This window comes from Xenopus laevis, chromosome 9_10L (genome assembly GCF_017654675.1).
Source record: "Xenopus laevis strain J_2021 chromosome 9_10L, Xenopus_laevis_v10.1, whole genome shotgun sequence".
In the NCBI taxonomy this organism is placed as follows: Eukaryota; Metazoa; Chordata; class Amphibia; order Anura; family Pipidae; genus Xenopus; species Xenopus laevis.
Genome location: NC_054387.1, coordinates 25,576,675 through 25,600,849, shown reverse-complemented (window position 1 = coordinate 25,600,849; position 24,175 = coordinate 25,576,675). Strand labels below are relative to the sequence as shown.

Genomic DNA, 24,175 nt, shown 5'->3' with positions numbered 1-24,175 from the left:
CCACAATGGTAATCTATGCAGGGGTAATTTTGGGGGGTTTGCCACCCACTCAAGAGCTATAAATTGCCCAGATGGTAATAAAACTCTCCACCTGAAATTACCGTTACATGCAAAGTAAATGACATTGTTTATTATTTAATACTAACACAGTAATTAAAATGGGTATAGATAAGGGGGAGGAGAGGGTCATTCTTCCCCTTTAAAAAACACCGGTAAGGCTCACATCTAGAATAAACAGTGCAGTTTTGGTCTCTAGTGCTACAGCTGAATATTATTGAATTAGAGTCCAAAGACAGACAACTAAACCTGGACTAAGACACAAAGATACTATCATACGAAACAAAGATTTGTACAATTTTCGGACTGCGCGTGTCCCGACATTTTTCTTACCATGGCGATAGGTCGTTCAGCCAGGTTAAAAGATTTATATTGGCTATCGATATCTCTGCATGTATTGCCTATCTGACGATACCAATGGGAGACTACTATTTGTTGGACATAACTTTTGTGCGTTTGCTGTCTGCCAATAAATGACCAGAGAATCGTATGATTTCTTCTCTTCACTACTTTATATTATCTTCCGATAGTCAGAAGATTGGCCCAGATGATTGTTCGTACGACTTTAGGCTATAATCTGCACGTCTATGGCCATCTTAAGATGGGAAGGCGTATAGAAATTTTCAATTACTAAGAAAGACTGGTCAAGTTGGGGGTATTTATGCTGGAGGCAAAATTAGATAACTATATATAATGGGACCAATAATAATAAACTCTCTAATGCTTTATTTACCAGTAGATGCTTCCAGCAGACAAGGCATTTTTTACTAAATTAGGCACAAGTGCCTAAATAAAGAGGAAGAAGTTCCTGCAACAACTGGAGAGGGACAGGATGCATAAGGGGCTAACTGGGGGACCAACATATAAACAACTTGTATATCTGTTTGTGAAATGCAATTCCTAAAGTTACATGTATTTCCATGTTTAAAGGGGTGGTTCTCCTTTAAGTTAACTTTTAGTATGTTATAGAATGGCCAGTTCCAAGCAACTTTTCGTTTGGTCTTCTTTGTTTGTTTTTTATAGTTTTTGAATTATGTGCCTTCTTCTTCTGGCTCTTCCCAACTTTCAAATGGGGGTCACTGACCCATCTAAAAAACATATGTGCTGTAAGACCACAAATATATTGTTATTGGTACTTTTTATTACCCATTTTTCTATTCAGGCATCTACTATTTATATACCAGTCTCTTTTTCAAATGAATGCATGGTTGCTAGGCTAGAGCTGCTGAATAAAAAGCTAAATAACTCAAAGACCACAAGGAATAAAAACCAATTGCAAATTGCCTCAGAATATCAATCTCTACAGCATACTAAAAGTTAACTCAAAGGTGAACAATTTCTTTAAAGGAGAAATCAACCATAAAAGTTAAACAAACCCTACCTCCTCCTCCTAGTAGTGTTACCCCGGGCAAATGCCCCTAACGTTTTACTTACCCAACGGTGCAGATTCAGGCATCGGAGTAAATAGGCGCCATCTTCTTCTCTTTGGAAATCTTTGGAATGAGACCGGCGTGGTTCATTCAGCGCATTCACCGGCCCTAAACTCACGAAAATTGCAGAGGCACCGGCCTCATTCTGAAGATCACCAAGCCTGTGAACTCCGATGCCTGAATCTGCAACAAGGGGTAAGTAAAACGTAAAGGGCATTTGCCCAGGATAACACTTGGCTGGGGGAGGAGGGAGAGAATCTATGTAGGCAGGCGCATTTCAGGTGCTTTTTGCTACCCCTAGTAACCCCTAGTAACTGGCCGCTCCATGCTGCCTGAGGCAAGATTCTCACCTTGCCTCGTGATAGCCGGAGCGGCCCTTTATGTAGCGTGGGTAGGGTTTTTTTTAAGTCACGCTGCTTCTGATTACAACAGCTAGCAGGCATTATGAGATCTTTATAATTAGCCACATTGAGATGTTATGACAGTGTTGCTGGAATCTGTGTGGACGAAGCTTTATTTCAAGTCAGAAAAAATAAGAATAAGCAAACCAAGATAATACGGATATAATGTATTCCCAATATTTCCTGTAAACGTATGGTTAAGTCGGCAGGAGATTTTTCGAATCTATAACGAAACTGAAAATAATAGGAAACCTGATTTGTAACTGGCACAAAAATGACTACCGTCTATTACCCCTCAATACGTCTGTAAACACGCGATAATTTAGAGGTTTGTCCCTCGCTGGATTCCGTAGGTGGTTTAAGTCTAAGAATCCGGAAGTGACGCTCCTTTTCCTTTTTAGCCAGAGATCTCTTTGGGTGAGTATGGTGTGTTGAGAATCCTTTGCCATCCTTGGGTTTCGTTTGGGTGATTGTTGTGTGGCATCGTCTCGGCATATCGAGTGGGTGTGTGCTGATGTACGTGTTGGTATTTGTACGATTCTCGTGGCCCTTGAAGGTTAACGCTTTGTTTGTGCTCTACAGATCCCAGGGAGATACTCGTACATCATGGTAAGCGGTCTTTCATAATATCCGTGGGAGGGTTGTATGGTGTCAATTTGAGGTACGGGGAAAGCGAGTAGTATGAAGAGTATTTTGCCAGACTCATTGTTTGAGTGTCCGGAGTTTGTTAAAGTGACCTCAGGTACCCTGTGTTCCTCCCAGCCCACGTGCAAGTAACAGGCTGTAAAATCTTTCAGAACTACGTATTCCAATTTTCTTGCACACAACGGGGGGTGGGGCGATGATTGGTTCGAAGTACTGAGCTCCTGGAGTAACTGTTGATATTGCACACCTTTTCTCCCATACGAAGTGTGTTCTCTAGCGGCTATCGCAATTCTCTATATTGGTCTTTACAGAGAACATTGACATTCTACAGAGTTTGTTTATACAGTCCCCTACACCAGTGGAGCTTACAATCTAAGGTTATGCTTTCACAGACTAGGTATAGACCCCCACCCCCATTTGAAAGTTGGAAAGAATCAGAGGTCAAATCATTGAAAAACTATAAATAAAAAAATAATGAAGACCAATTGTAAAAGTAAATCTGCTCAGAACTGGACACCACTAAAAGTTAACTTAAAGTGAACCACAACCTTTTAAAATTTTAGACTTATACTATCTGATCCTGAGTAACGTCTTTGTCTTTTATGAAGCCTCGCAAAATTGAAGAGATCAAAGACTTCCTACTGACAGCCAGAAGAAAAGATGCAAAATGTAAGTTTGTCTCTAATTATGAAGACTTGTGTTGTGGCAAAGTGGTTTCTCTATTTAGCTGTACATAAGTCTGTTGTACCTGTTTGTAGATAACTAAAGTTTCTAACAGTCCAGGGCAACCACAGCCCTTTATCAGTGGAGATCTGTGCCTCCAAATTTTGTCACAGTGTAAATATAGATTGGTACTTCGCAATTTTTGAAACTAGTGCATTTAGCATCACAATGTAATTAGCCCTGTAGCATCTTACATGCTTGCATGTTTTTTACTGTATAAAAGAACACCTGTTGGGTAAAAATGTTACCCCCAGCTAAAGGTGCGGGCTAATAGAGCCCGCATTTGAGTTGGGGATAACGGTAGTTTTTTTCCCTTTAAATGCCATCGCTAAGGTTACCCGCTCCCGGTGCGAGCAGCCATGTCCAGTCACTCGCATGCGCATAATGAAATGCTACCCTGAATTGCTCATCAAGCGTGAGGGCGCATGCGAGTGATACAACATGGCTTCGGGTGCGGGTAGCGTAACGCTGACGGACGGGCATCTTTTTTTTTTTTTTTTTTAACTACTGTTACACTCAACCTGAATGCGGGCTCTATTAGCCCGGACCTTTGGTTGGGGATACATATTTTTACCCACGAATTGACCTTTAAGTAAAAGTGTTGAACCACTCTAAACAGCATCGATGGCACTTTGAGTTCCAAGCAACAAATTATAAATGAATGGACTAAGTGCTAATAATTTGCCCAGTACTGTAAATACTATACTTTTTTCAAAGTTAAATAGTCTAAAGGCTATTCACTTTGACTTTGCTGCAAGTTGCTAGTTAAACATGTGGCATAGACCGTGCTTGAACCATAGAATCTGCAGCATCATCCTCACTGCATTAGCAATAAACTGTTTCAATGCAAGGCATGTATGTAACCTTGTTAATCAGTCTGTCATACATGTGCATATCTAATAGCAATTGTAACTTCTTCTCCAGCTGTCAAGATCAAGAAAAACAAAGACAATGTTAAGTTCAAGGTGCGCTGCAGCAAATACCTGTACACTCTGGTCATTACAGACAAAGAGAAGGCAGAAAAACTGAAACAGTCTCTACCACCTGGTAAGTGTAGAATCAAGCAGTGTAAGTCAGAACAACCTTGTTTTTTAGGGTTAAGGTTTTATGTTATACATCCAAATAGTGCTAGTTCTGGACAAGCTGCAGTGGTAGCTGGTAATAAGAGCACTTGCAGTAGTTGAATCATTGTCAACCACATGGACATGGCATGACTGCTGTCAAGTTGGTCATACATGTAAGATTTTGGTATGATTATTGGTACATGTATGGTGGCCCACTGCTCCAAAGCGATATGTATGTACTATGCCTATCTGTGGGTCCAGAAATAGGGCATGTTTGAACATTTAATCTGCTTATGCTTCATGATGACAATATATGGTGCATAGCCAGAATAAAAGATGTGCTGCAGCTGAATTTACTTCCTGCGGTTATGATTTTGTGCTTTGATGTTAAACCCTTGTTTCATTCTTGAATGGCATGTTGCTAGTGATGCTTGAGTAATATAGCTTCACGTACGGTGGAACACTGCAGGATCATTTTCAGATATTTTGAAATGGCCCTGTCTTCAAGGTAAGCAAGTCCAGTGAGTGTAGCTTTAAAAATCTGGTTCTTCTCAGTTTTCATGTTGCAGTTTGAAAAAAGTTCTCTCAAATTAATGCTAAAAATGCTACAGCGAATAACTGATGTTGGTGTCTGATGCTATATAATAACAAATCTTTTCCAGTGTGGCTTCCATTAGAATCTATGTAAGTGCCAGTTTTACAGAAGTGCCTACATATTTGATTACTTAATCTGTAGCTTAATCAGCAGATCATATGGAGGGTCAGTTTGTTATGATTATAAGGGGAGTCACTCCCACATTTGCAGGTGGGTAGTATAGTTTCTCTGGATTTGGAAGCACTGATTTAATAGGATGAGGACTGTAACCCTAAATGGTCCGTTGATGGCACTACACAATGAACTGAATCTTTTTGCAGAGCAGCTTTTTGAAGATGTGTGAAACATGCCAAATACTCAATTTCCAACAGTTTACACAAGTCACCTTATAGGAACGCCAATTATTCTAGTGATGCCGCTCATTAATCATAGATGAATATTACTATGCAAGAGGTAACTGGTTTCTTTTTCTTTTCCAGGTCTGTCTGTGAAGGAACTGAAGTAAATCTGCTTTTCTGTTGTACAATAAAAGTCTAAAAATGCTAATCTGTGGTTTTTTTTCCCTTTCTCAGCTTAATGTCTGCATCTTTGCTGTGCATGTCGATATACATTTAATGCATGTGCCTGCCAAGATGTATATTACCAATTACCACAGCTAAGGTTAGTTTGGTTCCAGTGTTTGTCAGATCATGGACAGCAAAAGGCTATTTTGCCTGATTCCCCCTGCCCCCTCCCCTAGAGATATGAGAATAGAATTCACTATTAAAAATCCAATTCCCACTCCTTCAGTTGAGTTGAAGAAAAAATAGCTTATCATGCTGGCTCTTTTTAAAAGCACAGAATCAGGCAAAATGGCCTGAGATGGCTGTCTATACAACAATGTTAAAAAAACATTAGTCTGTAACCCTTTCCAGAGCTGCTTTAGAGATATTTGCTAAAGAAATTAAGCTTCAGTATTAGAAAACCAGTCACAAATAGAACATGTAAAGTAATTGAAAATATTTCTGGTGAATTATTTGAAAACTACAAAACAGGAAAAAAGTATTTGAAGGTGAACAACCTCTTTAAAGGAGAAGGAAAGCCCCAGGGCGCAAAACCCCTCCCCCCTCCCGTGTATTGCCCCCCCTCCCTCCTCCCCCCTGGCCTACCCCTCCCGCTGGGCAAATGCCCCTAACTTGTTACTCACCCCTCTGCGCAGGTCCTGTCCACGGAGTTCACAGTCGCCATCTTCTCCCACGCGCGTCTTCTTCCTGCTCTGACCGGCGTCTTCTGGCGCATGCGCAGTAGGAACAGGTACCGGTACAGCTCTATTGCGCATGCGCCGAATGTCACGAAATGAAATTGTAAAACTTCGTGACATTCGGCGCATGCGCAATAGAGCTGTACCGGTACCTGTTCCTACTGCGCATGCGCCAGAAGACGCGCGTGGGAGAAGATGGCGACTGTGAACTCCGTGGACAGGACCTGCGCAGAGGGGTGAGTAACAAGTTAGGGGCATTTGCCCAGCGGGAGGGGTAGGCCAGGGGGGAGGAGGGAGGGGGGGCAATACACGGGAGGGGGGGAGGGGTTTTGCGCCCTGGGGCTTTCCTTCTCCTTTAAGAAGCAGGCATTCAATTTAAAATTAAAACAAAAAAATGGAGTGCTAGGTGCAACCCATAGTGTTAATTAGTAGGGATGAGTGAAATATTTTGCAGAGAAAACAGCCATAGACTAATGGATAGTAAACGGTCGTGAAAAAATGGCCATTGACTTCAGTGCGTTTGGCAACTGTAGTTTTCAGAATTTATGGCAAATCTGGTCAGATTTGCCAATCACTTGATCAGCCGACATTTTATTTTTTTATGCAAAATGGAAGTGAACTTAATTTTTAAGGGCTCTTACACTGGGTGGTTTTTCCTGTGCTCCCCTGCGTTACGCGTTCAGCCGCAGAGGAGTGCAGGAGTAGATGCGCACACACACATGTAAGGAACAAACGCAGGTGGGATGCAGCATGTTGCATTTCACCTATGTTCGGCGCATACATCTGTGAGTGAGTACAGCTCCCTTCACAATAATTGAGTGCATCTACTCCTGCGGCTTAACGGAAGAAAGCGGAGCGCAGGAAAAACTGCACGTGTGTTAGAGCCCTTAATGCTCTGCTGCATTCTGATGTGTTACAGCTAAAGGTCAAACTAAATCCTGTGAATGTATATTGCTTAAATATATTACTGTGAAACACGAGACAAAATAGATGGAAAGTAGAAAAATATACAATGCTGTCTGGTATTAGATGGTATACAATGCTGTCTGGTATTAGATGGTATAGTGGGAACATATTAAACGGCAAACAAGGGAAAGTTGTGCTCACCACTGATTTTTAAAACCATTAGGCGGTGCAATGAGGCAGTGACCACAAAGTAAGTGTTTTTAGTAGCTGTATGCACAATGTCTTAAATATATTGATAATGGGTTTAGTGCAGATTACCTTGTATTTGCCTATACATCTTAAAGGGGGATGTATGGTCTAAAACTAATCTTTCCTAGGCTTTGGGGAAAGATTATAAGGTTATTTGTAATAGGAATGCATTGGTTTTTTTTTTCCTTAGTTTTGCTGCTATTATAGCTGTTAGCTTGCCTGTCAGTGCATTCCCCCAGATTCAGTTCAGTACACTTGTAAAGAAAGTGTATGGGTGGGCGGGTTAGGCAGATGAGATGGCCACGGGCTGTGAGGATTTCTGGGGGAATGCATGGACAGGCAAGCTAACGGCTATTATAGCAGCAAAACTGTAAAAAAAAAAAAAAAAAATTATGCATTCCAATTACAAATTACCTTATAATCTTTCCACAAAGCCTAGGAAAGATTATAGTTTTCGACCATACATTGTCTTTAATAAATCAGAGCAAGTTTGAGTGTAGGAACTGGCCACACCGGGGATGCAGCAGACAAGCTGACACAGCTAACGGATCTTTCGGATTGCTTCAGTAACGCAGGGCTGTGGGCAGAGTGATCCTTCCGTAGGCTGAAGTCCTCTTTTGATTCGTAATCGGCCTATGGAAGCCCAGCTTCGATGAAACTGTTGAGAAGATCATTTAGAATTGTCAGGTGAGCGGGGGTTTGTGGAGGGCTCTGAGGAGAATATTCCGGATGCAGCATTTACTTCATACTGACACATTTTTATACGAATGTCTCAGTATCTCTTTAAGGCACAAAATGTTTCACTGTTCTTAATATATTGATAATGGGTTGAAAGCAGACGACTTCTTGTATTAGTCCATGTGAATTTTGTGGTCACAACCTCATTGCACCCCTGCTTAATGTTTTTGAGCACAACTTTCCCTTGTTTGTTATAGTTATACAGGAGCAGTGGCCATCTCCATGTTGTAGCTCTGACCCATTCCAGCTAGTCGGGTTATCCCACTGGTGGCCAATAAAAGGGGAACCAAGTTTGGGAATTTTACTTTGAAAGCAGCAGGTAAGTTGTGGGTAAAACTTAGTCCCTTTATATAATGTACAATGAATCAGATGCAAGTTGAGTGTAGGAACTGCCCACACCGGAATGACTGATGTAGTTGGCCAGCTTAAATATATTGCAATATATGGACAAACAAACCTTGTTTTGTTTAAAAGAGATATAGATACAATTAAAATAATGCACCACACAGGGCTTATAATTAAAAAGGCTTATTTTATTTATTCCTTCAATGTTTCGGCTCCTTACTCAATAGTACAGAAAGACCACGCGCACACTCAGGCCCTTCGTAGGATTACGCTGGTACCCAAGACCTGAGGGAGACGGCACTCCCAATGGAACAATGTAAGAGAAAAAGGCCTGGCACACGGAGTGAGTTAAACCGGGGTCCTACCCCTGGTATGTTTGTTGCATCAAACAACGTTTCGGAGGGCGTTCCCCCTTCGTCAGGTGATACTGACAATACGTGCATACACATTAAATAGGGTTAAACCCACCCCCTCCTTGAAAAAAAGTCCCAAAATGTTTCCAAAAATGTTTCAATAGTCCTCTCCAGGTGAAAGTCCATTTGTTAAATATATAACAAAAAAGTAGCAAAACAGTCTGCAAATACTTAAATAAGAAACAGTATACAAATTAAACAAGATAAAGGTATCCAAATCCACAGACTATACCAAACAGTGTTTAACAGTGTTTAAAAAGTCAAATATGCATCCAGGGTGAAGTAAAAAACTCTTTTTCTCATTAATAGGGATTATTAAATTAAGTATTTGCAGACTGTTACTTCTTTGTTATATATTTAGCAAATGGACTTTCACCTGGAGAGGACTATTGAAACATTTTTGGAAACATTTTGGGACTTTTTTTCCAAGGAGGGGGTGGGTTTACTCACCTATTTAATGCGTATGCACGTATTGTCTGTATCACCTGAAGAAGGGGGAACGCCCTCCGAAACGTTGTTTGATGCAATAAACACACCAGGGGTAGGACCCCGGTTTAACTCGCTCCGTGTGCCAGGCCTTTTTCTCTTACATCGGCTCCTTACTCAAGCCATCTTCAGGAAGTACAATACAACAAAACAAACTGACCTTTTAAAGGCCATAATGACGCCAGATTCCACAGTGACATCGCAAGTGGGTATGCCTCATTACTGGTCGGTATATTGGAGTGTGAAGTATAAAATGCTTTCACTTAGCAAATCTCAATAATAGTTTGTGATATAATATATAGTGTATATTCCCGATACAAATTACAAGGTGCGTGTACTGTATATGTGTTTTTCAATGTGACTAGTGAACAGAGTGAGATAAGACTAAAAAAATCTGGAGGGGAACTCATCCCCCTGCTTACCTGTTCAGGGCCGACCTCAGGGGTACAAAGACCTGAGAAAAAAAGGACTTGATTTTGTCACTGTTGCCATTCCAAACAAATTAACATATAACCAATTGACTTAAATAAGGCAATCAAATATCTATAGTTATGTTATGTATTTAAGCGATCGATTGCTGCACACACTAATTTGTGAAAATGCCTGGGTGCATACTGCAGAAAAGTCATTGAATCTCTCTCTGTCTTACCACAAAATTTCTTTTCAAAATCTTAATCTACATTGAGTTACCTATAGATCATGTTCCTAAGCCTGATTGTTTTGCCAACCTGACTGTCCCTTCTTAACCTGTCAGTTAGAGTTTCTAATGCTAATGGACTACTGCTGTGCAAATATGGCAGACCCCCTCATAGGGGACAGGGTAGAAAGAAAGATAATGTAAAAGCATCAGGAAAATACTTTTATGGCAAAATTATAAATAGCATTCAAAGACGATGTTATTAGATGGTTATTTTCTGATGTCCCTATCTCTTGAATATGTATATCATAATAAAAGTTCACTTAAAGGTAAACCTATTGCTATACTCACATTTCTGAGTTGTTTTGACATCCTGCCTTCTTTCTTTCCACCCACTGCGCCACGAGGCCAGGGCCTGATGCAAAATCTCTGGAGGGTTTGACTTTCTGTGAATTTGAATCTGTGGGTTTTCTGCCCTTACTTGACCAGCCTTATCTTTCATGGATTGCTCCCATGTGTTCCAGGCCTTCCTATAGGTACAGGTGCCTATATGTGACAGAATCCTTAGGACCCAAAGACCCAGACAGTAATTTTATGTTTTCTAGTATTATCACATTATCAAGAATCATACAGAATAGCTCAGAATAACAGTGTTAAATAATTTATTGGTCTGGTTTCTAATCACATGTTCTCTTATATTTACTGCTGGAAACTATCATTATAGCAGTGTGACAATTTAAGGGCACTATATAAATGAATGTTTGTGTGAGAAGTGCATCTTGTGAATATGGATGGGCGAATTTGACCCGTTTCGTTTCGCCAAAAATTTGACGCAGATGAAATGTCGCAGACGCCCATTACAGTCTATGGGCAGCAAAATTGACGAGCAGCTAAATTTTTTTTACGCGCATCTTTTTTTTTACGCACTCTGCCATACAAGTCTATGGGCGTCATTTCTGCGGCGAAACAAGGTGAAAAAATTCGCCCATCCCTGCTTGTGAAGTGAGTTTTAGAACAGCTTGAGATGTCTACAAGAATGCCTTCCTTCATTGTTAGGCTAGGGCCAGATAGGGCAGAAATAAGCCTGCCAAAATCCACAGGCTGAGTTCAGCCCACGATCGCTCGAATCTTGTCCAGAAGCCTTGTGTCGGCTCTGGCGAAAACACTTTGGATTTCAGTTCAAAGTGCATAGTCTCATGTTTCTTCACCAAACTCCGCCAAGTCTGTTTGTACCAGAGCCAACACAAGGCTTCCGGACATGAGCAGACTAAGATTCGGTAGCAGTCGGGTTGAAATCTACCTGCGGATTTCAGCATCCTAATTTCTGCCCTGTCTGGCCCTAGCCTTATAGTTTCGTATATAGACCAGAGAGAACACAATTATAAACAGTGGTGTAACTACAGAGGACACAGATTCAGATTCTGTGGTTACAGAGGCACCTTGGGGTCTAGATCAGGGTGTCTGCTTCCTCTTTACTATTAGGACAGTAGAACATTTACTTGGGGGGGGGGGTAGGTTGCTGTGTGCACCAGGCCCCTCCAAAGATTTTTTTGTGGGGAAGGGGGTGTGTTATTTACTTCTAGCAAAAGTTTTCATACCTCGGCCTCAATCGACCTTTAGTTGTCAGGAGTTGGGTCAGACCCTTCTTCTTCCAGAAAGGTGGTATCATCTCACTGTGGGTTAGGGTGTTGAACATCTGTATCGTGAAATCTATCATTCAGAATATTTGGGCTATTGGACTTTATATAATTTGGAACACGAACACCAAAACTATAATCTACTGAAAATCATTCAAACATTATTTATTTTGGTTGTAGTAAAAAAATGTTAGTGCAGTCTTGATTACAGATTTACAAAATTGGTTGAAAGAAATAAATTATGTTTTACGTGTGGACTACAGGTGGCCATACACAGGCCGATAAAAGCTGCCGACAGACCGTGTCGGCAGCTTATTGGCCCGTGTATGGGGCCCCCCGACGGGCTTCACCGATCGAGATCTGGCCGAAAGTCGGGCAGATCTCGTTCGGATGGGACAAAAAATCCCGTCGGATCGCGGCCGCATCTATTCGTTGATGCGGTGCCGCAATCTGACCGCCCGTCTAGGCATCGTTAGGATCCGATCGTTGGGCCCTAGGGCCCACGTTCGGATCAGCGCCATATTGCCCACCTCAAGGTGGGCATATCGGAGGGAGATCCGCTCGTTTGGCGACATTGCCAAACGAGCGGATCTCTCAGTGTATGGGCACCTTAAGTTGTGTATTCTGTGTTTCACTGTAACAATATTTTTTACCATTAGTATTGCTAATAATATGTTGACCAGTTCACATCTCTTCTCTCTTCTATACCTTTCTAGTAGTATGTGCCATTGGGTAATTATAAATAGAAAATTGCCATTTTAAAAAATAAGGGCCGCCCCCTGGGATCATTCGATTGACTGTGCACACAAACATATCAAACAAACAATACTTCTTAGGTCAGATGAGCCAATTAACAGATGTTGTGTCTTTTGCAACTCTTCCTGTTAGAGTTGCAGTATTTCCGGTCAGATGATCTCTAAAGGTGGCCATACATGGAAAGATCCGCTCGTTTGGCGATGTCGCCAAACAAGCAGATCTCCCTCCGATATGCCCACCTTGAGGTGGGCAATATCGGGCAGATCCGATCGTGGGCCCTAGGGCCCAACGATCGGATCCTAGCATTCGGCAAACGGGCGGTCGGATCTCGGGACCGCATCAACGAACAGATGCGGCCGCGATCCGACGGGATTTTTAAACCCATCCGATCGAGATCTGGCCGACTTTCGGCCAGATCTCGATCGGGGAAGCCCGTCGGGGGCCCCCATACACGGGCCAATAAGCTGCCGACACAGTCTGTCGGCAGCTTTTATCGGCCCGTGTATGGCCACCTTAAGGCAGCACACAGACCATCACAAAATGGGGGTTCAAGGCAAGAGATGTAAAAGGGCAATATTTACTTGAATATATATTCCAGTTTGGTAAGATTCTTTAATATGCCACTTAATATGATATAAACTGTTGCTTAACAGTTGCTTAAGTATTCAGTTTGGGGGTATAGTTTACCTTTAAGCAATGGGGGTATAGTTTACCTTTAAGCAAACAATTAAAATTTTAAAATATTTCCCCTTTTCTCTGGAATAATAACAACATCTTCTTGACCATAACTAAGATGCATGAATCCATAATGGTGGCAAAACATCCCTATTGTCCCTATTGGTCTATTTAATAAAGGTGTTTTATTTTTTTTAACAATCTTAAGACATGGCGGTCCAATGGAAAACCCTAAGTCTCAAGCACTCTGGATTCTAGGTCCTATACATGTATTTGGATTCAGCTGAATACCAAACTGATTGCAAACCCTAATTTGCCTGTTTAGATTTAAGTTGATTAAAAAATGACATAATCTGTTTCCAGAACTTTAAGCCACAGCATGATTATTTCTGGCAAATCAAAAGAATCCTTTTACTACTCTTGAACAATACAGAATTCTGCAAATTAACCTCCCAACTGTCCCGGTTTTCGTGGGACAGTCGTGATTTTGACAGCTCAACCCGCAGTCCTGGATTGTTACTGAAATGTCCCAACTTTCTCTTTAATCTGTTCTGAACTTCCAGAAAAGATACACCGTTTCTAAGATTTAATTGGCTTTGGCAGAGAGCCCAGAATACGTGGCAGGTGCACTTAGACACTTTTGTAACAATTTAAAATAAGCAGGTCTCTTGGGGAAACTGACTTGCAATTCACCTTCATTAGCAAAACTGTGATAACACATAAAAACCACAGAAATGTGTTCAAACTTTCATAACCTGCGAAATTTTGTAAAACGAACGTGGTAATTAATGTGGTCATAAAAATGGGTGTGGTCAAAACAATTCACCTCACTCAATGCAGCAAATCTTTTTGTCCCTCTTTCTATTTCCAAAATGTTGGGAGGTATGTTAGGATATCTTGCTATTGTTCGTGTGCATATATATATATATATATATATATATATATATATATATATATATATATATATATATATATATATATATATATATAATATATCCCACTAATGCATTAAACACTTCTTCGATAATTTTTTTGGATATCACTCTTTATGCTGAAAATAATCTTGTTGCAACAATTTATAGGAAACCATGTTCAGTGAACACTATTCTTAATGCTAAATCTTGTCATCTGAAACTCATAATTGATAATATACATATAGTAAATTTTTACTTTTACTGTACGTTGCATCTGTAAAAAAGGTGACGATTTTTTAGTTAAATCGAAAGATCTTTATACAAAATGATCACAACGCGGTTATGAAAGAGGGAATTTAGATAGAGGTCTTAAAAGACCAGCCAAAAAGAATAGGAAAGAATTGTTCAAAATATATAGTGCTAATAATGACAATATTGACACTGATATAGACATAGCTAAAAACATAAATAAAAGAGAGCAAGACTCATCTGAAACCTTGAAAGCTTCTATTGTTTCCACTGGCTGTGGTATTTATCCCCTCTGTTTTTCTAACCTGTAAGGTCTGTTTCTATACCTCGTCCTTGGTATTAGCATTCAGTAGAAGATATAGTTGGTGAAACAGTCCAAGGTCGACGCAGAACTTTGCTGCAAAAATCTCTTTATTCACACAACATGTTTCGAGCAAAATTGCCCTTTGTCAAGTGTACAAATTACCAATTAACACACCATCTTTATGGGAAATAGGTGGGAGGGGAAACGAAAGTGGGTGTAAGAGTTACAATTTTAGTTAGGGAGTTAACCCATTATTTGCCCCCCGGGTCTAGTGCGACTATAAAACTACATTATTGCATCAAAATCGTGTCATTATACAATGGTTATTAAAAGCAATTAATAATAATTAGTAAAAAATTAGGTAATTACTATAACTCCTCCACAGTGTACAAAGTGCTTGTGTCTTCTTATAAATTATTATCCTTTAATCATCAAAGAGGTGCTGGGTAAGACAACCACTGTTGTAGGCTTCAACACAACCTGGTTGGTAAAAACATATATACAATAAAAAGCCTAGCACTGCAATTATTTTGCCTACTGGAGTATTCACTTGACACATTTGTAGCAAGCTTTAGCCGCATTAACTATTTCAATTCAAGTCACCTATTAGCACTGTGTTAAATAAAGGGTTAGGCTTTGTCCCCACTTATATCTGTGACCCTGTAAACTGGGAAGTGGACTTTTTGAAATCCACAAGGAACATTAAGCTAAAAATGCAATTTATTGATAACAAACAATGTCCTAATGAAAGGAAGGTATTGCTAAGAAAACCTAGCAGTTATATGCCAGACATAGATAACCAGGCCATTAATATGTTTGAGAACGTTGTGTTAAATTATGTTAAACAGGTGTGGGAAAAAAAATGTGCCGAGGGCCATCACTGGGAATAACCTCACCCTAAGAGAAAGAACAGCCTTAAAATCCTTAGAGAACAACACCAATTTGGTGATAAAGAAGGCTGACAAGGGTGGCGCTATCGTAGTGATGGATAAAGCCAAGTATGTAGACGAAATACAGAGACAGCTGGCAGTCCCTAGACATTATAAAATAATAGATAATGATCCTACTGTACAAATTAAAAAAGAGGTTGACAGTATGATCCACGCTACCGGTTCTGTATACTGTACCAAAAATACACAAAAGATTACATGACCCCCCTGGACGGCCTATAGTATCTGCAATAGGGTCGGTTGCTGGAACCACTTTCCAAGTTCGTGGATTCATATTTGCAACCTCTTGTGCAGTAAATCCCTACATGTTTGAGAGACACCACAGACCTGTTATGTAAATTGAAGGATATTACTGGTTTAAATGATGAGTGCTTCCTCTGTAGCATTGACATCGAAAGCTTATTTACAGCGATCCCACAGCAAGAGGGGATTGATTGCATAGAAAATGCGCTATTTGAGACAGATATCCCCCTACGCCTACTCTATTTCCTAATAGACTGTTTAACAATTGTGTTAACAAAAAATTACTTTAAATTTGGTGAACAATTCTTTTGGCAATGTCAGGGGACGTCGATGGGGGCAGCGGTCGCACCATCGTTCGCAAATTTATTTGTTAATATGTTGGAAAAAAAGATGTTCCTAGCAAATGAGTATAGTCATCATATTTTGTTGTATCAGAGATTTGTCGACTATATCCTGGTGATATGGCAGGGAGACGTTAAGCTATTCCAGGAAATGGTTGAGAAAGCGAACAGGAGCCACCCCACTATAAGATTCACAACTGAGATTGCCAAAAAGAAGTTACACTTTCTAGATATAGAAATGACTGTTGAAGAGGGAGTAATTGTAACAAATTTGTTTCGCAAGCCAACAGATCGAAACAATTTGTTACATACAGGTAGCAATCATAATCCTAAATGTATCAAAGGGATCCCAAAGGGCCAGTTATTGAGGGCTAGAAGAATAGTGTCCAAAGAAGAAGGGTATGAGAAAGCTGCCCGAACCCTGAAAGGTAGATTTTTGGAAAAGGGATATGCCCCATATGGACTGGATAAACTGACTGAGGAGGTCAGGGAAATACCTAGGGAGGAGCTATTAAAAGTGAAGGAAAATAGAGTACGGCAGGAGAGGATTCCCATTTGTTAGCCAATTTGGCAAACAAAGCAGGGAGATTGAGTCTATTATTAAAAAATACTGGCCAATCTTATGTACTGACAAGGCACTCTCTAGTATTTGCAAACAAGCACCAACGTTTTGCTACAGGAGAGGGAAGTCGATTAAAGACAAGCTCTGTAAAGCCGAACTAGAAACCAAATGCAGGATGCAAACAATCTTTCACAGCACCCCTCAAGTCGGAACCTTCCCATGCCTTAATTGTGTATGCTGCTCTTCTGTCATTAAAGGTAAACACATCAGTCACCCCACTAAAGGATATAAAGTTAGCATGAAACATTACGCTACATGTAACACAAGTTCAGTGGTTTATTTATTGAAATGCCCCTGTGGGAAGGTTTACATAGGACAGACCTCAAGAAGTGTGAAGGAAAGAATAAAAGAACACAAAGGGAATATAACAAACTTTATCCCAAACACAAGCACAGATACAGCCGTTTCCCGACATTTTGCTGAATACCATCATAATGTAGCCCAGTTGAGGTGGTTAGTAGTAGAAGTGGTGAAACAACATACAAGAGGAGGCGACAGAAAAAAAGCACTCCTTCAGAGGGAAGCTGTGTGGATTAAGAAATTGGATAGCATGCAGCCAGCAGGATTAAATGACCAATGGAGCGTGAAATGCTTTTTATAACAAGTTAACTATATATATTCTGCTTCAAATCCACAGATACAAGTGAATCCTGCCCTAACCTTATAATAGGTAAGAAAATTAGTTCACTGCTGAATACTAAGTAGTTACACTGAGGGCTGTGTATGACATTGTTGCTAATAGGTGACTTGAATTGAAATAGTTAATGCGGCTAAAGCTTGCTACAAATGTGTCAAGTGAATACTCCAGTAGGCAAAATAATTGCAGTGCTAGGCTTTTTATTGTATATATGTTTTTACCAACCAGGTTGTGTTGAAGCCTACAACAGTGGTTGTCTTACCCAGCACGTCTTTGATGATTAAAGGATAATTTATAAGAAGACACAAGCACTTTGTACACTGTGGAGGAGTTATAGTAATTTTCTACTAATTTTTTACTAATTGTTATTAATTACTTTTAATAACCATTGTATAATGACACGATTTTGATGCAATAATGTAGTTTTATAGTCGCACTAGACCCGGGGGGCAAATAATGGGTTAACTCCCTAACTAAAATTGTAACTCTTACACCCACTTTCGTTTCCCCTCCCACCTATTTCCCATAAAGATGGTGTGTTAATTGGTAATTTGTACACTTGACAAAGGGCAATTTTGCTCGAAACATGTTGTGTGAATAAAGAGATTTTTGCAGCAAAGTTCTGCGTCGACCTTGGACTGTTTCACCAACTATATCATCTGAAACCTTGTTATGTATACTAACATATAGTCCAGAATTTCATCAAATAAATAATATTATTAAGAGAAATCTAGTTATTCTAGAAACGAAACCCACATTAAAGCAGATCCTTAAAGGGATACTGTCATGGGAAAAAATATTTTTTTCAAAATGAATCAGTTAATAGTGCTGCTCCAGCAGAATTCTGCACTGAAATCCATTTCTCAAAATCTCAAACAGATTTTTTTATATTTTGAAATCTGTCATGGGGCTAGACATATTGTCAATTTCCCAGCTGCCCCAAGTCATGTGACTTGTTCTCTGATAAACTTCAATCACTCTTTACTGCTGTACTGCAACTTGGAGTGATATCACATCCCTCCCTTCCCCCCCCAGCAGCCAAACAAAAGAACAATGGGAAGGTAACCAGATAACAGCTCCCTAACACAAGAGAGGTTGTGTGGAGGGTGTGCTTTGTTTGCTGTGTTGTCTCCCAGGCCCTTGCGGGTCTGGGGGGTTAGTTTTCTCATTTTTTTTTTTCATTTTTCTTTTTTTTCCCCTCCCGTTAAGTTTATTTTTCTTCAAAGCTACCCCCTCCCCATTCCCCCCCCCCCCTCATCACCCCTTTAGCCCCTCTTCTATCATAAAGAAGAAGGGAGCCTTGCCTTCAAGCCGTGTGCTGAAGACCCGGTTGGGTTCTAGCAGGAGGACTGCCACTTCCAATATGGCAGAGCTTGTGGAGAGTGCTGTTGTAAGCAAGCCAAAGCTGACACTGGCTACAGATGAGACTCTGATGGAAAGTGATGGCTTTGCCTACGGTGAGGCCTAGGAGAGTCTTGAAATGGATGCTGCGCTGGAGCAGGGAGCTGGAGTTGGAGTATCTGTGGGGAGCTGTAGAGCTGCAACAAAGGCAACCTCAAAAGTCAGTGCTGAGACCGCTAGGAATGGCAGTATGGAGTCTAGTGAACAGAAAATGGCCGCTGATGCTGAGGAGCCAGGTTGCTACATTGCACTGGAAATGGCTGAGAGTGCTCTCAGAGACAGCATGGAGTTAAAGCATTCTCCGATGGAGGCAAGAAATAAGAGGCCGGTGAGTGAGGGGATAGTGGGAGCAGAGACTGTGCTACCAGGTGAGGGGGAGGCTGAAGTAGGGGGTAAATGTATGGGGGCAAAAGCGTTGATGTGAATGCAGATGAGGAGTTAGAGGAAGATTTTGACAAAAGAAGGAATGTGGTTAAAATCAAATGAGTGAAAGAGGGAGGAATTTCCAGGCCGGCGCTTTGTGGCAAGAAATTTGATTAAGGGACTTATGGGATTTACCCCTGCTGATGTGTATGCCCTGCTAAGTATCACTGACACTGAGTTTGATCTAAGTTACAAACTGCCACAGGGGCTGGAGGAATTCGGAGATTGTACCATCTGCAGAAGGGGACAAAGGAGTAGGAGGGTTTCAGAGTAACACCTGTCTCTAAGCCACAAAGTCAGAATGTCACCATAATCATGAAAAGTGAGTCTGTGCATCCAGAAGACATTATCATGTGGCTAAAGCGGCAGTGCACTGTATTGTCTCCCCTAGTCAAGATATATGATGAGGAGGATTTCTGGGTGGGGGGGTACAAGGTCCAGGTAAAACTGAATTCTCAGGGGTATGTTCAGCAGCACTTGCCAAATTCATTCTTTATTGGTAAGAGCAGGGGTGTGTGCTACTATGTTGGGCAGCCAAAGCTGTGCTTTAAATGTGGCTCAAAATCCTATTTTGCAGGGAAATGTACTGTACAAAAGTGTGCTTTCTGTGGGGAGATTGGGCATCCCAGCAAAGAGTGTGTGAATAAGATCAGATGCAATCTGTCCTTGAGGGAAGGCCATGCTTATAGGGACTGCCCAGAGGCCTGGCACAACATAAAGAAGTCCAGCCCAAACATAGAGGAGCAAATGAGCAAAGAACTTTCTGAAGCTGTTCCCTCTGTATTGAGTACTGAGTGTGTGCTGGGTGCTGGGGAGAAGGAAGCTACGGTGCCCATTCAGAAAAGAACGGAGGGTGGGGGAACAAAAAAGGTACAAATAGACACACGTGCCCCTGCAAAGAGTAGTCGGGTGGATGAGTGGAAAACTGTGGACAGGGGCGGACTGGGGGGCCCGGGGCCCACCGGGACTCCTGTGCAGGGCCCCGCTACCTACTTGAAGTGAAGCGCCGCTCGGCACGCATGCGCAAACGGGGCTAGGCGCGCATGCGCAGACGGCGCTAGGCGCGCATGCGCAGACGGCGCTGCGATGCGCCGAAAAAAAATATTGTTATTTTTTTATTTAAAAAACTGTTTGGGGGAGGGGGTCTGGCCCGGCGGGGGCCCACTAGGGTCGGGGCCCACCGGGTATTTTCCCGGTGTCCCGCCGGGCCAGTCCGACACTGACTGTGGGTAAAGATGGGAAAAAAGCATCTAAGGCAAAGAATGTACCTGGGAAAGTAACTTTTGATACTGGAAATAGGTTTGCGGTGTTGAAGGGGGGTTCTTGGGGTGAGATGGTGGAGGAGGAATTGGGGGAGCTGGTAAGGATGACTGAGGAGGAGGAGGAGCGGGAGAAAAGGAAAAACACTTGTCAGAAAGACAGTGTCAGTAAGAAAAAGAAAGATGTTGCTGGGGAGTCTCAGGAGTTAGAGTGGGAGTCTCTAGAGGAAGAGGAGATGATGGAGGAAGGGGAAGAGGTGCCTTTAGGGCCAATAGTTCAGGTGAAGAGAGAGGCCAGTAACAGATCAGTTATCAATAAAAATAAAAAACATAAAGATGGATCTGTCGCTTGATTTCCTTACTATAAATGCCTGTAGCATTAAGAACAGGAGAACCCACTTTGTTGCCTTTGAATATCTGAGAAATACAGAGGCAGACATTATTTTCCTACAGGAGACCAGACTTTCATCCCTACAGGAGATCAGGGAAGCAAAGAGAGATTGGAGGGAGGGACTTTCCTTTTGGTCCATAGCCTGTGAGCCAGCGGGGGGAGTAGCCATTCTCTTTAAGGGCAGTAAGCACTTTGTGGTGAAGAAGGTGGTGGATATAGAGGTGGGCAGGTGCACGATGCTTGATATTCAGCATGAAGGGAAACTCCTATGGCTAATTAACATTTATGGGGCCTCAGTCTATTTCTGAGAGGAGGACTTTATTGACTGATGTCAAGCAGTTTCTGTACACTTCTGTCCCAATCATTTTTGCTGGGGATTTTAACCAGGTCTTAACTGCTGAGGACAGAACTGGGAGGCTGAATAAATATGAGAGCTTGTTTTTTAAGACTCTGATATAAGATGCAGAGCTGCAGTACTTAGCCATTGTAAATGGGAGAAAAGGAAAACACACATATAGATGTGGGGAGCGCAGCAGCAGAATTGATATGGTTTTTATCAAAAAGAAGGGAAGTTTTTCTAATTTTAAGGAAATAGGGGTTGAATTTTCAGACCATTTAGCTTTATTTTTTCATTATGGTCTGTTAGGTAGGATGGGTTTTGGTAAAGGGCTTTGGAGGTTGGGGAAGGAGTTGCTAGAGGAGTAGAGTGTTAGAATGACTTTTAAGAATCTTTAACAGAAAGAAGTATCTAAGATCGATTGTGTTTCAGATTGGTGGGAATCAGCTAAGGATACTTTCCGGACTTCTTTCCGAACTGCCTCTTTTAAAAAAGGAAGGGCTAGAGAGAAAGAGAGCTAGTCTCTAAGAAGGAAACTTAAGATCTGTATTTCGAATGGGGAGGGGGGAGAAAAAGTTAACCGGCTTAAGTACTTGTTGAGGCAGTGTCAGTACAACCGGCTTGAGTCCCTGGTTCTGGAGAGGGACTACGGGAACTCAAATTCCCCGGACCCTTACCAGAACTGTAAGGAGACGTTTAAAAAGAAGCGGGTTGAGGGCCTTTACAACCTTCAGGGTGAATTAGAAGTTTCTAGGGAGGGTATCCTGGAGGTTGTGAGGTCTTACTACACTGACCTTTACAAAGAAAGGGCTTTGGATAAAGGTAAGATTCAAGCTTTAATGGAGGCGACCCCAGTTTCAGACACTGACAATTTGGACTTTTCCCCTTTGGTGTCAGAGATAACAGAGGAGGAAGTACTGCAGGCAATTGAAAAACAGCAGAAAAGAAGGGCCACTGGGCCAGATGGTTCACTGCGGAGTTTTACAGCACGTTTAAAGAAGAGTTGGTTCCGGTTCTTACTGAAGTCTTTAATGACTGTCTGACCAGGGGATGCCTTCCTAAATCTATGCTGTCCTCCTCTCTGGTTCTGATATCAAAGGGGAAGGATTCAAGGCACGTTGAGAATTGGAGGCCAATTGCCCTTCTCAATTGTGATAGGAAGATTCTGGCTAGTGCTGTTCTTTCTGGTGCTGTTCTTTCTCTCAGGGAAGCACTGGAGAGGTGCAAGGCTTGGCAATGGGGCAACTACTTTCTCTCTTTAGACCAAGTAAAAGCCTTTGATAAAGTCAATCATGAATATCTATGGGCTGCTTTGCAAAGACACTGCATTCCGGATGAATTCATTAGATGGCTAAGGGTTTTGTACAGTGGGGCAAGTAGCTTCCCATTGATTAATGGTTGGAAAGGTGAGGACTTTTAGGTGAGAGCTGGTGTGAGACAGGGATGTCCTCTGAGTCCACTTCTGTATGTTTTGTCATTAGAGGAGACTTGAGGAGACTGCAGGATTGTGGGCTTGAGGGGGTTCCATTTCCATCGGATCGATCCTTTAAGTCCATAGCCTATGCGGACGATGTCACTCTAGTAATATCAAAACCTGAGGAGGAGGGAAAGGTTTTGGAGTGCATCGAAAGTTACTCTGAGGCCTCAGGGTCTCAGATCAACCAAGAAAAATCTGAGGCTTTTTGGACTCTAGAGGGGGAACCAAGCTTCAGGTTTGAGAAATTCCCAGTGGCCCCAGGTTTAGTTAGAATTTTAGGGATAAAATTTGGGAAGGGAGATCTTGCTAAGGAAAATTGGGAAGACAAACTGAATGCAGGTCTGGCAAAGGTTCAGCGGTGGAAATCCTGGAAGCTGACCTATAGAGAAAGGATTCACATTATTAAGACTTTCCTGGTTCCGCTGTTTCTCTTAGTTTCTTACATCTTCTTGTTACCAGAATCTCTCTATGCCCGGATCCAGAGCCTGTTCTTCCAAATGCTTTGGGGGAATAGGCTCAACCCGGTAAAAAGGGGGATCACGTTCCTGCAAAAGAAAAGGGGAGGGTTGGACATGCCATGTCCCGTGGCTTTCTTCTGCACCTTTCTGAAGTTTAACTTTGGAGGGGTGGTGCGGGGGAGAGAGTCTCTGTGGGAAATCAGTGTTAGAGACTGGGCATCGCCTTTTATTAGAGATTGGTTACTTGGTGGCAGAGTGAAAGAGGTCCGGATAAGAGGAGGCTTTTTACCCACATATCTGAGGCAGACTGTGAAGATCCCGAAGAAGTGGAACATTAGTGCAGAGGATTTAAGATCAGTGCATAGGTAAGTCATTTATTGGAGAGTTTTAGATCTGTATTTTGTTTCTAGAATAAGAGTTGCAGATTGTCCTGGGGAGTTGATGGAGGAGAGTCTCCATTTTCTTACTAATAAGAGATTGCCAAGAAAGTTTTGGGACATCACATGGTTATCTCTGCAGGGCAGACTATTTGTCAGAGGCAATATGAAATATTTAAATGTGGTTGACAGGGAGTGTCCATGGGGTTGTGCGGTGGAAGAGACGCAGCAGCATTTCCTACTGGAATGTCCAGTTTCCTCCTCTCTAAGAGACAGTGTGGCAAGAGCTTTAGCTCTTAATATGTTCAGAGATTTGGACTTTGCTGAACTTTCATATGTTGTGTGACAGGGTGTTTGGAAAACACCACTGTTTTAGAGGAAAAGGGACATAAAAGAGTGCATTTAAACTGCATTGTATGTGCTGCAAAGGAATACTTGGCTCAGGTAGGGTTAATATTCCCTCTCAGCCAGGTAATTAAGTGGCAGCTGAGAGAGGATCTACCTGACCATGTAGAAGGGCTGTGTAAGCACAACTCAGGGCTCTCCAAACACCTCCTAAAGTGGAGGGAAGTGAGGGGCTGTGAGAGACACTGCCAGGCAGAAGGAGCTTTGCTGCCAACAAGAGAGTTCCAGAGCTTGGAGCCTAAATCCCTTGTGGGGAAAGAAAGAGGAAAGGACTGGCAGAGGCTAGTGAGTCTGAGTCCCAGGAGGGTAAGCCAGCAGGGCTGAGTGTGAAGCCCAAATACTTCAAGGTGCAAGAGGGTGAGAGTTTCCCTTGATGGTGAGCGACCAGAG

General features: G+C 41.9%; 1 protein-coding gene across 1 annotated transcript; it reads left to right on the top strand.

The window, feature by feature from the left end:
• Nucleotides 1-2,275: 2,275 nt before the first annotated feature.
• On the top strand, nucleotides 2,276-5,461 carry rpl38.L (ribosomal protein L38 L homeolog). Its single transcript, NM_001093847.2, has 5 exons — nucleotides 2,276-2,305; nucleotides 2,471-2,497; nucleotides 3,142-3,202; nucleotides 4,181-4,303; nucleotides 5,395-5,461. The coding sequence occupies exons 2-5, from the start codon at nucleotides 2,495-2,497 to the stop codon at nucleotides 5,418-5,420; spliced, it is 213 nt and encodes a 70-aa protein (NP_001087316.1). The 5' UTR covers nucleotides 2,276-2,305; nucleotides 2,471-2,494; the 3' UTR covers nucleotides 5,421-5,461.
• Nucleotides 5,462-24,175: the final 18,714 nt, after the last annotated feature.